Source organism: Sapajus apella, unplaced genomic scaffold (genome assembly GCF_009761245.1).
Source record: "Sapajus apella isolate SASKATOON/1434 unplaced genomic scaffold, GSC_monkey_1.0 scaffold43, whole genome shotgun sequence".
Taxonomy (NCBI): domain Eukaryota; kingdom Metazoa; phylum Chordata; class Mammalia; order Primates; family Cebidae; genus Sapajus; species Sapajus apella.
The window spans coordinates 12705502-12718950 of record NW_022436983.1 but is presented as its reverse complement, the minus strand read 5'-3'; the positions used below and the strand labels follow the sequence as shown (position 1 = coordinate 12718950).

Below are 13449 nucleotides of genomic sequence, written 5' to 3'. Positions count from 1 at the left end.
GGCCGCCCTAGGCGGCAGTTCCGGGTGCGCCGCAGGAGTAAGCGCGCGCACGGGGTGGGGCGCGGAGGGCCGGTCACCTCCCCGCCCCGGTGCCTTCTGCATCCCCGCCCGTGGGGTCGGGTACCCTCGCCGCCACGCGCTGCTGCAGGCCCAGGGTCGGGGACTGAGCCTCCGAGAGCGCGGAAGCCCCTCCAGCCCCTGCCGGCACCCGCACTCCGGAACCCACTGCCACCGAGCCGAGCCGTCGCCGCGCCGCGCCCCGCCCCGTAGCGCAGACCCCGCCCCCGTTCCTCGTCGGCGCCCGCCTCCCGCGCCGCGCTCCATACTTGGCGATCGCCGCGGCCCCGCGCGCTCATTGGCCGCAAGCTGGCGGCGTGGGGGCGGGCCCGGGCCGGGCCGGGGCGGGGAAGGAAGGTGGCTGCGGCCCGGCGCGGGGGGAGGGGGGCGCTGACCCGGATGTTCACTCCTGGGCACCCGGGGAAGTGGAAGCGCTGGGCCCTGCTGCGGGGGGGAGAGCCACAGACGCCGGGACCGGGACCGCCGCCGCCGTCGTCACCATGGTAAAGGCCGCAGGGCCCCCTCCCTGGGCCGGAGGCCCCTCCGGGGCTCGCGTCCCCTCCCCCTGCCCATCCACGGCCCGGGACGGGTGGCTTCCCGGGTTGGGGGAGGGGCGGGGTCCCGGACCCTGGGTGGACCCGGTCCCCCCCCGCCCAGAAGGGGGCCGCCGGCGCGGACGGCTTGGGTGGGCAGTGACCCTGCCCCGGCTCCCAGTCCCCGCCCTTGGCACAAGTTGAAGTCCCACTGGCTACCTCTGTGTCCAGGCTGGTCTCTCCCATAGCCCAGGCTAGACCCTCCTTCCCGAACCGTGGTCCCAGCCAGGCACCCCCTCTCTGGTGACCCTGACGTGAGCTCCCTTCCTCCCCCGGTCTAGGGCTAAGTCTGCTTTCCCCGGTCTCTACCGCCCAGGCTAGGTCGTCGTGTTTCCCTGCCATGGCCCGGGCTAGGCCGCTGCCTCCCTCCCTCCCTTGCCTTCTCCCTGGCCTCAGGCTGGACCCCCGTTAGCTCCTCCTGCAGCGGCCTAGGTTTGCTTCCCCTCTTCTCCGTGGCCTCAGCCTGAATCTCCTCTTCCCTCTGTGATCTCAAGACTGGACCTCCTCTCTTCTGCCATGGTCCCCGCCTGGACCTCACTGCTCACTCCCCACCATGATCCCCTTCCCCGGACTTCTCGCCACTCCTAGCGCAGTCTGCGTCAGCCCCACTCGGTCCCCGCCCTGACCTTCTCACCAGGGTCCTGCCCCCTGCGCAGTTCACGACCCAGGGTCCCCTTCCCTGTACCTGGGGCGCGCCTTCTTTGCAGCCTTCGGGGAGGGATGGGAGCCCTCCAGCAGGGGTAGGGGTGGTCCCGGTGCTGTGCCTTCTCAGACTGAGGGTTGCCCCTCCTGGAGGCCGCCTGAGAGCCGGCCAGGGAAGGGCAGGCATCGATGTGCCCGGAAGGTAGCGCGCTGCGTTATGGGCCCTTCTCGAGGCCGCCGTCCTGGGTGCTGTGCATGCGAAGCATCCTGCGGGGAGGGCCGGGGTCCGCGGCACCCAGGCCTGAGTGGGAGCCGAGGGGTGAGGGTGGGTGGCCTACAGGACAAGGATGAACGCACAATCGCCCCTGTGAGGCCATGGCCTTGAGGGGGCCACCAGTCCCCGGGTCCAGCATACGGCCTGGACACGATGCACCCAAACAGGCGCAGCCTCCCCTTTCCTCTGAACTGTCAGCTTGTAAGGGTTGGAACTGCAGATTATGGGAGTCCTTCGGATCAGGTGAGCAGAACTCCGAGGGAACGTGCTGTCTCCACTCGTGGGTGTTGGTAAAGAAGGTAGATGCTATCTGGACTTTTGAGGAACCTGGGGTTTCACATAGAACCCCCCCACAGATAGACCTGCCTTCCTGCCACTTGACTCTTCCTCAGGGCAGGCCCAGCACTTAGGTTGGTAGAGCCAGAGAACTTCTTTCAGAGAGGGTCAAGGAATTTTTGAAGCATGTTTGTATGTGGACTTTGGGCCTCAAAAGTGCACTGAGTCAAGGGATGCTGCTGCTGAGCGAGGGTGAGCAGTTGAGACGGTTAAGCTTTCTGTTGATGCCTTCCTGTATGATGATTAAAAACATGGACAGTGTCACTTTTAAAGCCTTCCTATTTCTCCATTAACATTGGCTGACAACTCCTTCTTTGGGGAGGTGGGCCTGGCCCTAGGCCTGGGTGGAGAACGACTTCTCTAGGGCAGTTTTGGGTGAGGACTTTGAAAGTGGGCGGAAGTTTCCTGAGTGTGCACTCAGGACCAAGTATGAGGCAGGAGAGGGTGATTCTCCCCAGGTCATGGGAAAGTGTGCCCCAGTCCCCCAGGAAGAGCACATGACACCTGAGGCTTCTCAGGAGTTTTCAACTCAGCTCTCATCTGAAAAGACTGGAAAGGGTGGAGGAGAAGAAGGGTCTGCTTTCTGCCAGACATTGTTGTGTGCTTCACCTGTACAAGCTGGTTTAATCTTCAGGAAGCCCTCTGGGGCTGTCCCTGTTTTATAGATGAGGCAGCAGAGGCTCAGGAAGTGGAGTGACTTATTCAAGGTGTTGCTCAGTCAGTGGAGGAACCACCGGTGGTCAGTGGAAGCCCATCTGGCAGGCTCTAAACTGTTCTTCCCGTTATACCAAGCTGCTCATATGTCAGAAGGTTTAATGACACTGTTTGAAAAACATAATAATGGGATATTCAGACATGGCAAGGGCAGAGGAGCAGTATTTATTGCCCATGGATTGTATTTTAGATCCTTTGCATAGGAAATCATGTTTAGGCTGGGTGCAATGGCTCAGGGCTGTAATCCTAGCACTTTGGGAGGCTGAGGTGGGTGGATCACAAAGTCAGGAGTTTGAGATCAGCCTGGCCAACAGGGTGAAACCCCGTCTCTACTAAAAATACAAAATTAGCTGGGCGTGGTGGCTCACGCCTGTAATCCTGGCTACTTGGGAGGCTGAGGCAGGAGAATTGCTTGAACCCTGGAGGCGGAGATTGCAGTGAGCTGAGATTGGGCCACTGCACTCCAGCCTGGGGAACAGAGCAAGACTCTGTTTTAGGGGGAAAAAAAAAAAAAAAAAAAAGGAAATCATGTTTAATAGTGAAATAGCAGTATGGTGGTACAGGCATATTTAGTATGGGCCAGAATGAGCTCTTGGAAGGCAGAGATTTTTGTCTTGTGTTTTCCATGACTATATCCGTGGGGCCTGGTACGGTACCTGGCATTGGAAGAAATGGCTTGGAATATTCTCTTTGGGATATGTGTTTGTCCATGAACTTACCTGCTTGGATTTCATGTTCTCTCAATCACTTGTTCTTAGTATCTCTTAGGCTTATAATTTCTGACTGCTTATTGTTAGGGTTATCCCCTATTTGAATACTCAGACCATTAAGCCAATGTAGACAAGTTGGGGTAGGACAGAAGCGTTGGTGTGAGGTTGCATTGTAGGTAAATGAATTAAGATCACTGTGGTTTTTATTCTCAGTAGATTTGACAGCAGAGAATACAGCTAGATCTCAGTTACCCATTGAGGGAAATAACGGCTTGAGAATCTAAAATGCACTTGACTTTGGAATGAATTCCACGATTTTTGTTGGCATGAGTTCCTACTTCCCAGTTAAAATGCATAGGCAAATGGAATTTATTTGCATTCCCTTAGCAGGTAATAATCTTACCACTGTCTGAATGCTGTACCATTTCAGAGCACTGTTCCTTACGCAGCTCCAGCTTCTGACTTGGGAATTATTCTTAGTTATGATGGTGGTGAGGCTTTAGCAGGACGAGGGGGACTAGGGAGGCCTCCTCAGGAGTTGCTGCTCCAGCTCACAGATGGTTTTAAGCCTGGCAGGAGCTGATGGGAACTTGGTATTATTACGAGGTGACACAATATAGTTGACATCAATGTCTCTTGGCCTTCTCTTGGTGCGGGTAAGATACATTGTTCAACTCACATCCCTCTTGTCTGTCTACACAGCCCTGTTCATTTAAGCCCGCCGGGCCTCTTTTTGGTGAAATGCTTATTAAAAGTAGCCAGTGATCAATGATTTGAGATTAAGGAAATGATAAGGTTTGCCTTTGAAAGCAGATATTCCTGTATATAACTCAGATGTCCTATACTTTTACATTCCATGATGGGGGGAAGAGGACATGAGTGACCACAGGGAAATGGTGGCAGAGCAGGTGCCTTGACCATTAGAAAGAAGCCTGCTCTCCAGGCTGGGAAATGCTTATTGTTGGAGCCGCTCAAATCAGGTGAGCAGAACTCTGAGGCATGTTGTGGAGTACCTGAAGCTACAGGATAATTGTTAATTCAGCTTTTTGTGTATTAAGTGTTTACTCTGTGCTGCTTGCATGCTAAGGATGCAAGACAGCAGACAAGGATCCATGCCCTCACAGCTCACATTGTTGGGGGGTGGGCATGTCACTGTTATCTAAAGCTTAAGGGGGAAAGAGCTTTGTTCAGTGTAACTGCAGACACATCTGTATGAGCTGTGGCAGGAAACTGAAGAGAAAGCTGGGGTTTGCGCCAGGCCTTCACTCCTAGGCCTTTTGGGTTGTGCCTGCTCTTATGTCTGCCATTGGGTGGAATTGGATTGCACATGCACGCAATCTGCTCCTCTGCACAGCCAAGGCTTTCTGGGTCCCAGAAATGCAACGCTGCAGCACTGTGGAAGTCCAGCCTTCCCAGCCTGGGTGGCCTTGTTGAGCCTGTCCAACCTGTGCACCTGAGGATCTGCTGTGATCCAGAAACAAAACTTAGGTTATAGCAGGGTCCCTATTTTACTCACAAGGAATCTGAAGCTTGAGAGCTTGAGTGACCAGTGTGAGCAGCAGGCCTGGGATTGAGATCCACGTCAGCCTGACTCGTGTGCTGGACCCCACTCACTGTGTTTTCCAGAAGCAGTGAGCAGAGGGCCCCCTAAATACAGGATCTTGTCCCATTTCCCCTTGCAGTGGACCCACCAGTGAGGGTGGGGTGTGGAATTCCAGGGGATGCTACTGCAGGATCACCCATGTTGGGACCAGCTAGAGCCATGCCATTTCTAGACCTAGGCTTTCACAGATTCATGTTTCAGTGGAAAGAAGGGGGAAGCTTAATGGTTATGGGCCACTAGCCATGTGCCATGCACTCTGCTAGAATGGCCTTCACCACAGCCTGACAAGGTGGGTTTAACTTTAGGGTGGGGCCAGCATAGTACAAGAAATTAGATTTAGGAGCCAGACTGCCTTAGGATAACAGTACCTCTGCATAACATTATAATGAGTGGTAAGTAATATCTGTCAAGCACATCCAGTAGCATCTGGCACATAGTGATATAAACATTAACTATTGTTATTATCACCATTTTTCAGGAGTGGTGCAAAGGGGTGTGTGGTTAGTCCCTGTCTAGCTACTAAGTGGAGGAATTGGGTTTTCTGACTCCAGAGCAAACGGTTTTTCTCCACTCCTTACTACCTGCTAATGGCTGCTTTGGAGTTTGCTTGGCTCTGGGCTGTGTCTTCAATGGACAACTTCCCTAATAGAGCCTGGGACTCTTTTCTCCACTGAAGACAGGCTCCCTGTGAGCTGGGCACCATGTGTTCCCAGAGCCTCACGCCTGAATGCCTTGTCTGTGCCCGTGGAACCCCCTGTGACTGGAGGGTTCTTGCCCTCTTCCAGGCTTAGAAGAATACAGGGCTGGGGACAGAGCGTATGAGCTCTGTGAGAGCAGGGAACCTTCTCTGTTTGGTTGTCTCTGAGCATCCCACATCTTGCACTGACCGCCTGGCACCTCGTGAGCGCCAGCTACTTAAACCCTGAGTGATAGCTGAGAGGTGGCTCCCTGCTCCACAGAACATGGTTGCTGCAGTTGGGCACATCTGAATTTGAGTCCCGTCTGCCACTCAGCATGTGACTGTCGGTGAGGCTTCTAATTCCCTCAGTCTCAGTTTTCCTGGTCCATAGCATGAGGGTAACATTTTATAGGGATGGGGGGTAGGGATGAAATTTGTAATGTACTTTCTCCGGTGTTTGGCACACAGTAGCTATGGTTGTTGCTTATCTTCCTCTGCATACCACAGAGTAAGGGACACAAATGGATGCCATAATCTCTGTCCTCTAATCCAGGAGGGGGAGGCAAGATGTGCTGGAAAAGCCAAGTGCAGCAGGAAGGAAGTAATACTAGAAAAGACTCAACAAGGGACTCGTGGGTGCTGTGGTCTGCCCATCCCTGCATTTCTCCCTCCTCCATGCAGCCCTGCAGACCACTCCAGCCTGCCGTCGGCTTGGGGGCTGGGCACGAAGCCCCAGAAGAGTGTGCTTAGGCAGAGAGGATGGGGTGGGGTATGGTCAAGGGGACTGGCATAAAAGCAGAGGTCAGGGGATGTGGCCAGGCAAGGAGTAGGTAGCCAGCTGATGGGGTGCCTCAGGCTCAGGAGTGAGTTTTGGAGTGCCTGAGTTGCTAAGCTAAGGAGTTTGCATTTGATCTGGGACAGTGTGGAGCCAGTGAAATTTTTGACAGGGCAGGTAGAAATTCAAGGAGGCTGGCAGAGCAGTGGTATTTTAGGAAGAGTCCTCTGGCTGTGCTTTGTAGGAGGTCTGGGGAGGTGAAAGAGATGGGAGAGGCCTTCACAAGCATCAGCCTGTGAGCTTATGAGGGTGCTGGCCACTGTGCAGCTGTGGGCGTGGAAAGGAAGGAATGGTGGAAGGAGATAAAGGCAGAGACGGAGTGATTTACCACCGCTGGGGCTGAGGGTGTCTGCCCCAGAGCCGTCCCTTTTAGGCGTTCTGATTGGACAGTTTATCATTGACACACAGCTATTTCAGGTCAGTTTAAATCCTAGATAGTGGTGTCTGCAAAGCCTTGAGATCCTGTTAACAACAGAATGGGGATTTCAGTCTGGTTAGCCCAGTGATTCAGCCAGCCAGCCACCCTGTGACTGCCGGTGGCACCAAATTCAGCCTGATGCACACAGCATTATGTTCTGGTGCTAAGACACCAGTTTGCCGAGAGAGATGGTTGGGTGGCAGGCTCTGCATGGCAGCTGTAGAAATAATGGGAGCTAGTTTTTGTTTGCTTGTTGGAGACGGAGTCCTGCTGTATCTCCCAGGCTGGAGTACAGTGGCATGATTTTGGCTCACTGCAGCCTCCGTCTTCCAGGCTCAAGCAATTGTCCTGCCTCAGCCTCCCAAGTATTTGAGACTACAGGTGTGTGCCACCACGCCCAGCTAATTTCTGTATTTTTAGTAGAGATGGGGTTTCACCATGTTGGCCAGGCTGGTCTTAAACTCCTGGCCTTGTGATCTGCCTGCCTCGGCCTCTCAAAGTGCTGGAGATTACAGGCATGAGCCACTTAACCTAACCAGCAGGTAGTTTTGACCAATGACTTTATAATACTCCAGCCAGCCCTGCAAGGCAGATTCTTATGTCATCCTCATTATGCAGATGAGGAAACCGGGGCCCACCTGGCACTCCTGGCACTGGGCTGTGCTGCCTTTAGTGATTTTTTCTCTCAGGTCATTCATTCTGTGGATTCCTACTGAGCAGTCAGGTAGACCTAATAGAATACACCATCTGAGACCAGGTGCGGTGGCTCATGCCTGTAATCCTAGCACTTTGGGAGGCTGAGGCGGGTGGATCACAAGGTCAGGAGATCAAGACCATCCTAGCTAACACAATGAAACCCCATCTCTACTAAAAATACACAAAATTAGCTGGGCGCGGGGTCATGTGCCTATAGTCCCAGCTACTTGGGAGGCTGAGGCAGGAGAACTGCTTAAAGCCAGGTGGCAGAGGTTGCAGTGAGCTGAGATTGCGCCACTGCACTCCAGCCTGGGTGACAGAGAAAGACTCCATCTCAAAAAAAAAAAAAAAGAATAAGCCATCAGAATCTTAAGGTTAAACGGAGGAAGTGGGTGGAAGCAAGTATGTCACAAGTTCTGAAAGACTCAGGAGTGAGTGCAGGACCAGCGTGGGGAAGTCTGCAGCATCAGACATAGGCAGGGAAACCACTTGCCTGCCTTTTCCCACGCTTCCTCCTGCTGTTACCCTACATGTTTCTGACATCCCTGGATGCCTGTGAACAGGAGCCTTTGTCTGCAACTTTCTAGTGTTAGATTTCCAGTTGTGTAGTCCTGTGTCTTGTAAGGCAACAAACAACCCTGGTGGTTACCATTCACCTGGCATGTAGTGAGTACTGTGAGGACTGAGCGAGTGTATGTGTGGAAAGTATAGACAACGCCTGGCACGTTGTAAGTGCAACAGGAGTGTTCTCTCTTCTTATTGTGGTTATTCTGTTAACATGGATGGACGCTAGATGATATTTCATTTAACCTCCCAACCAGGCTGGACGGCAGATACTAGTTCCTTCTTCTGAGACTCCAAGAGATAGAGTCCCTTGCCAAGGAGAGCAGTCTTAAGAGGCTCAGTCTGGTTAAACGCCAGCCCAGTGTTTTCTGGTCTCAGAAGCTCTTACCACATTGCAGTTGCAAGCAGGTGTTACCACTGGCTCAGACCCCGCACTTCTGCACCCTCTGCTTCAACCGCTCTGTGCAGCTTCCTCTTCTGGTGCTGCGCTCGGCAGGACCCTCCTGAGTTAGGCTCGGCACCTTATTTAACAGTGTTTGGGCTTACTGTCTCAGCGCCTTCTATAAGCGGATTCAGGCATTGTATTTACCAAGTGACGTATTTTTAATTTAAAATATAAAGATAAGCCAGTGCTGTGTGTGTGTTGGCAGTCTCAGCTACTCACTCAGGAGGCTGAGGTTGGAGGATCGCTTGGGCCCAGGAGTTCGAGGCCAGCCTGGCCAACATAGTAAGCCCCTGTTTTCTTTCAAAAATGTAAAGTTATGAAAAGTTGCTTTTGCATTGCACCCTATCTGCTGGAGCTTCCAATGAGAATTGAGCCAGTGGCATTACCTGGCGGCACCAGTGCCCTTTCCCTTCTCGGTTGCAGCAGTGATTGGCAGGTGGAGTGTTGCTGCTGAAGGCTTCTCCATCACGAGGCTTTGGCCCTGATGGGCTGTCACTGGTTTCACACGGGTGGGCTTCCTGCTTTGCAGTTTTGTGCTCAGGAACTGGAAGGAGGAGCCTTAATCCACCACACCCTTCTGGTGTGAAAAGTCTGAGACACTGAGGAACTCAGACTCCAGCAGAGCAGCGGCCAGGCTTGGCTGTTCGGTTCCTCTGCTGAGAATTTCCTACGTGAGCTGTTGTTGTGTCCTCAGTGTTTACCCTCCAGACACTTGCTATCCCGAAATCTCTTTCGGGCCCAGGGTGGTGCGGATCTCTGGTTGTCCTGAGATTTGAGATCTTGTTCAGGCGGAGAGGATGGGCTAGGGTGTGATTAAGCAGAGTCCATTCTTGGTCTTGAGGAGTGCACTCGTGGCTCAGGCATTAGATGATGCTATGAAACAAAGGATGTCTTCAGTCCGTAGGCTGGTATTGGGTGTTCACTCCTGGCGGCTCTGTAAGTCACATAGTGGCCCCTTCTGCCAATATCTACTGGATGCCCACAGTGATTATCTATAATTCTCTCAACACCAACCCTGTGAGAGTTGTTTCCTCATTTTGCAGATAAGGAAACTGGAGCTCAGAGAGGTGTAGTAAATTGCCAAAGGGTCCCCAGCTAGTTAATGGCAGCTGCCACACAGATCCAGGTCCACCCCAGTCGGGAGTGCGTGCTGATGGAATTCTACTCTCCTGCCTCTCTGGCACCGGCCCACAGGGGTGCTTATTTTATAGATGAGGAAACTGGGGCCGAGAGGTTCCCCTGTACATCCAACCATAGTGCCTGAAGAAGTTTGGGTTTCGTTTAGGAGGTTTTTTGGGTTCCATTTGTTGAAATGCAAGCAGATGGAACTTTGTGAACTACAGTCTGTTTTCCAAAAGATACCCACTAAACTGAAAGAGTGAGATAGCCTTAGCCTAGCATCGGCCGCTGTGGGCCCTGGTTTCCGGGGCAGAACAGTTCTTTGTGCAGTAGTGTCAGTGTCCCTAACTCTGCCTGCCTGTGACGTGAATGGCAGCAACACGTCTTAGTCATTGTGACAGCCCTCCATGGGGACTGTTGGGTGACAAAGCCTTGCAGGGATCCTTTGGCTTTTTCCTATGAAGCCCCACCCCAGCCCTGGACACCATGTATAGCATAAGATGCAGGGATTCTGAGGGGAAAGACAAAATTGGCCTGTTTGATTGATTGATTGAGACAGGGTCTCAGTCCGTTGCCCAGGCTGGAGTGCAGTGGTCCCATCTTGGCTCACTGTAGCCTTGACCTCCTGGGTTTAAGCAGTCCTCCCACTTCAGCCTCTCACGTAGCTGGGATCACAGGCATATGCCATGGTGCCTGGCTTCCTACCTACCTACCTACTTACCTGCCTACCTACCTACCTATTTTTTGGAGACAGAGTCTTTGTTGCCCAGGCTGGTCTCGAACTTGTGGGCTCAAGGGATCCTCCCACCTTGACCTTCTAAAATGCTGGGATTATGGTTATGAAGCTACCTTGCCTGGCCAAAATTGGCCTGTTTTAGTAGTTACCTGACCAGACAGGTTGAGTTGGTTACCCTTGTTCTGCCTGATATGTTTGTTTCTTATCCTTAGGAGGGAAGATGAATGATAAATCCTGCCTCTCAACCATGGGGGTGCTGAAACAATGTTACACACTGGCCCTGACACAGCCAGTGCTCTACAGGTGTTAGATGAATGACAGTGTCTAGTAGGCCCGTAATAAATGTTAAGTATCCTTCCCCCCATGAGGTTGAACTGTATAAAGTTGCCATTTTCCTAAGTAAAAAAGGGTTGAATTGTCAGTCTTTCATGAGGTTTAACCTAATACAGACTAAACACTGGGGCTGGGCAGTTCTACTGTGAGACTAGCCACGTCCAGATCCCTGGGCCTGAGCTCGTGGCCAAGCCTGGCTTCTCCTGGGGCCTACCCAGTTGTCAGTGTCAGGCTCTCAGTTGAGAACAGAGGAGCCGAGCAGGGTCTGCCCCTGAGATGGGGCAGCACTCTCTTTAGTGGTTCTTCTGCTCAGGACTGCCCCAGTGGTGCTGGCCTTGTCGGGTTTGAGCCGTGGTGGGAGCAGTGATCCTAATAGTGGCTGACATTTACTGAAGGCTCTTTACGTGGTGGGCGCTGAGCACTTGGCCAGAAGTCACACGGGTAGCTTTCTTGGAGTTTCTGAGTAATCCCCGGAAGTCTTGGTTCCTGAGTCCGGGGACAGTGAAGGGCAGACACTGGAGCCAGAGAGCTTGGCTTCAGGTCCAGGCCATACAGACCCGGGCAGTTTCTTTGACTCCATGCCTTCATCTCCTTGTCTAAGAAATGATAGGCATAAAAGTAGCTATTTCTAATGGATTTACCAGGATTAAATGAGTTAATACATGTAAAGCCAGGCAAGTGTTAACCATTACTATTAACATTAACCACAACACTGTTATTATCAGTGATGTGGCCTCGTAGTATGTTATTAGAGCCAAAAGGATGTTTGCATGTGGACAGTCCCTTTGCTTTGTGCTGGGAGCTTGGACTTCGCGTTGGGAGCTTGGACTTGCTTTGTGTTGGGAGTGTGGACGCCTGATCTCCCGCCTCCTCCATAGCTCCCTGCAGGCCCCTGTCAGCTCTGGGCCTCAGAGCATGCACCTGCCTCTCCGTGAACAAGTTTGAAATGGTGCTTTTGTTTCAGGTGATAATACAAGTCACTCTTCTAGAAAACAGCTTCTAATTTTGTTTTTCTCTCTCTGACGGAGTCTCACTCTGGCACCCAGGCTGGAGTGCAGTGGCACGATCTCGGCTCACTGCAACCTCTGCCTCTCGGGTTCAAGCAACTTTCCTGCCTCAGCATCCTGATTAGCTGGGATTACAGGCGGGAGCCACCACGCCTGGCTAATTTTTTGTATTTTAGTAGAGACGGGGTTTCACTGTGTTAGCCAGGATGGTCTTGATCTGACCTTGTGATCTGCCCACCTTGTCCTCCCAAAGTGTTGGGATTACAGACATGAGCCACTGCGCCCGGCCTTTTTTCTCTGGGTGTAAGTGGCCCACCCAGGCCAATTACATTTGGTACCCAGAGCCTTTGAGACGGCCAAAGTATGGTCCTGTGGATGCTCCTTGTCACCCCCAGGCCCCCCACAGGTACTGTGTTTATTTTCTGGTCCGTTTTCTCCTCTTGTGATAGTGACAGGTCTTCATAGGCACTCTCATCTTCTACTAACCCATGTTGCATTTGTAAACTGCCCCATGCTTAAAAGCTGCCCTGCCTCAGGGGGTTGATACTTCATTGTAAGTGCAGGTGTTTGATTCTAAGGCATGTGGAATGTCAGGGTTTAGGTTTAAGAAGGGGGCAAGATAAAGGAATGCAGGAAGAAAAATAGGGCTTGTTGGAAGGCAGCCTGGGATAGTCTAGTGAAAGGAGCCTTCTAGATCCACACCCCACTGTGGCGGCTCATGAACTGTGCAGGCTTGAACCTAGCCACTTTATGTCTCTGAGCCTTAACTTCCTGAGCAACAAAATGGATATACTGTTGTCCTCTTCACAGGGTAGTCAAGAGGATTAAGTAAGAATACTGTAAATAGTCTGGGCGAGGTAATTCATGCTTGTAATTCCAGCACTTCGGGAGGCTGAGGCGGGTGGATTGCTTGAGCCCAGGAGTTCGAGACTAGCTTGGGAAGCAGGGTGAAATCCTGTCTCTACAAAAAATACTAAAGTTAGCCAAATGTGTTGGCTCAGGCCTATAGTCCTAGCTACTTGGGAGGCTGAGGTGGCAGGATCGTTTGAGCCTGGGAAGTAGAAGTTACAGTAGGCTGAGATCACACCACTGCCCTTCAGCCTGGGTGACACAGTAAGACCCTGTCTCAAAAAAAAAAAAAAAAATTAATATATATAAAGTGCTATATAGCTTAGTCCTCACGTGTGGACATTTAGTACAGGCTTGTGATTGCCCATAGGAATTCCATCATTTGTCATTTTTTTTTTTTTTTTTTTTTTTTGGAGAGGAGTTTTTTTTTGTCACCTGGCTGGAGTGCAGTGGCACCATCTCAGCTCACTGCAACCTCTACCTCCCTGGTTCAAGCGATTCTCCTGTCTCAGCCTCCTGAGTAGTTGGGACTACAGGCGCACACCACCACACCTAGCTAATTTTGTACTTCTAATAGAGATGGGGTTTCACCATGTTGGCCAGGATGGTCTCAATCTCTTGACCTCATGATCTGCCTGCCTCGGCCTCCCAAAGTGCTGGGATTACAGGCGTGAGCCACCATGCCCGGCCTTGTCATGCTATTAACACCATTGGATTGGGTCTAAAAATCTCTCTTTTTTGAGGCAGAGTTGCACTCTTTTTGCCCAGGCTGGAGTGCCCAGTCTCAGCTCACTGCAACCTATGCTTCCTGGATTCAAGTGATTCTCCTGCCTCAGCCT

At 52.2% G+C, this 13449-nt stretch overlaps 1 protein-coding gene across 2 annotated transcripts in view; it reads left to right on the top strand.

Moving 5' to 3' along the window:
* The first annotated feature begins 361 nt into the window (after positions 1-361).
* Positions 362-13449, top strand: part of CAPZB (capping actin protein of muscle Z-line subunit beta) — a 151450-nt gene continuing 138362 nt past the window's right edge. For both annotated transcript variants that reach the window (XM_032300636.1, XM_032300635.1), the window contains exon 1: positions 362-560. In XM_032300636.1, the coding sequence (XP_032156527.1) occupies positions 558-560 (3 nt within the window). In that variant the 5' untranslated portion in view covers positions 362-557. The remainder of the gene's footprint in view (positions 561-13449) is intronic.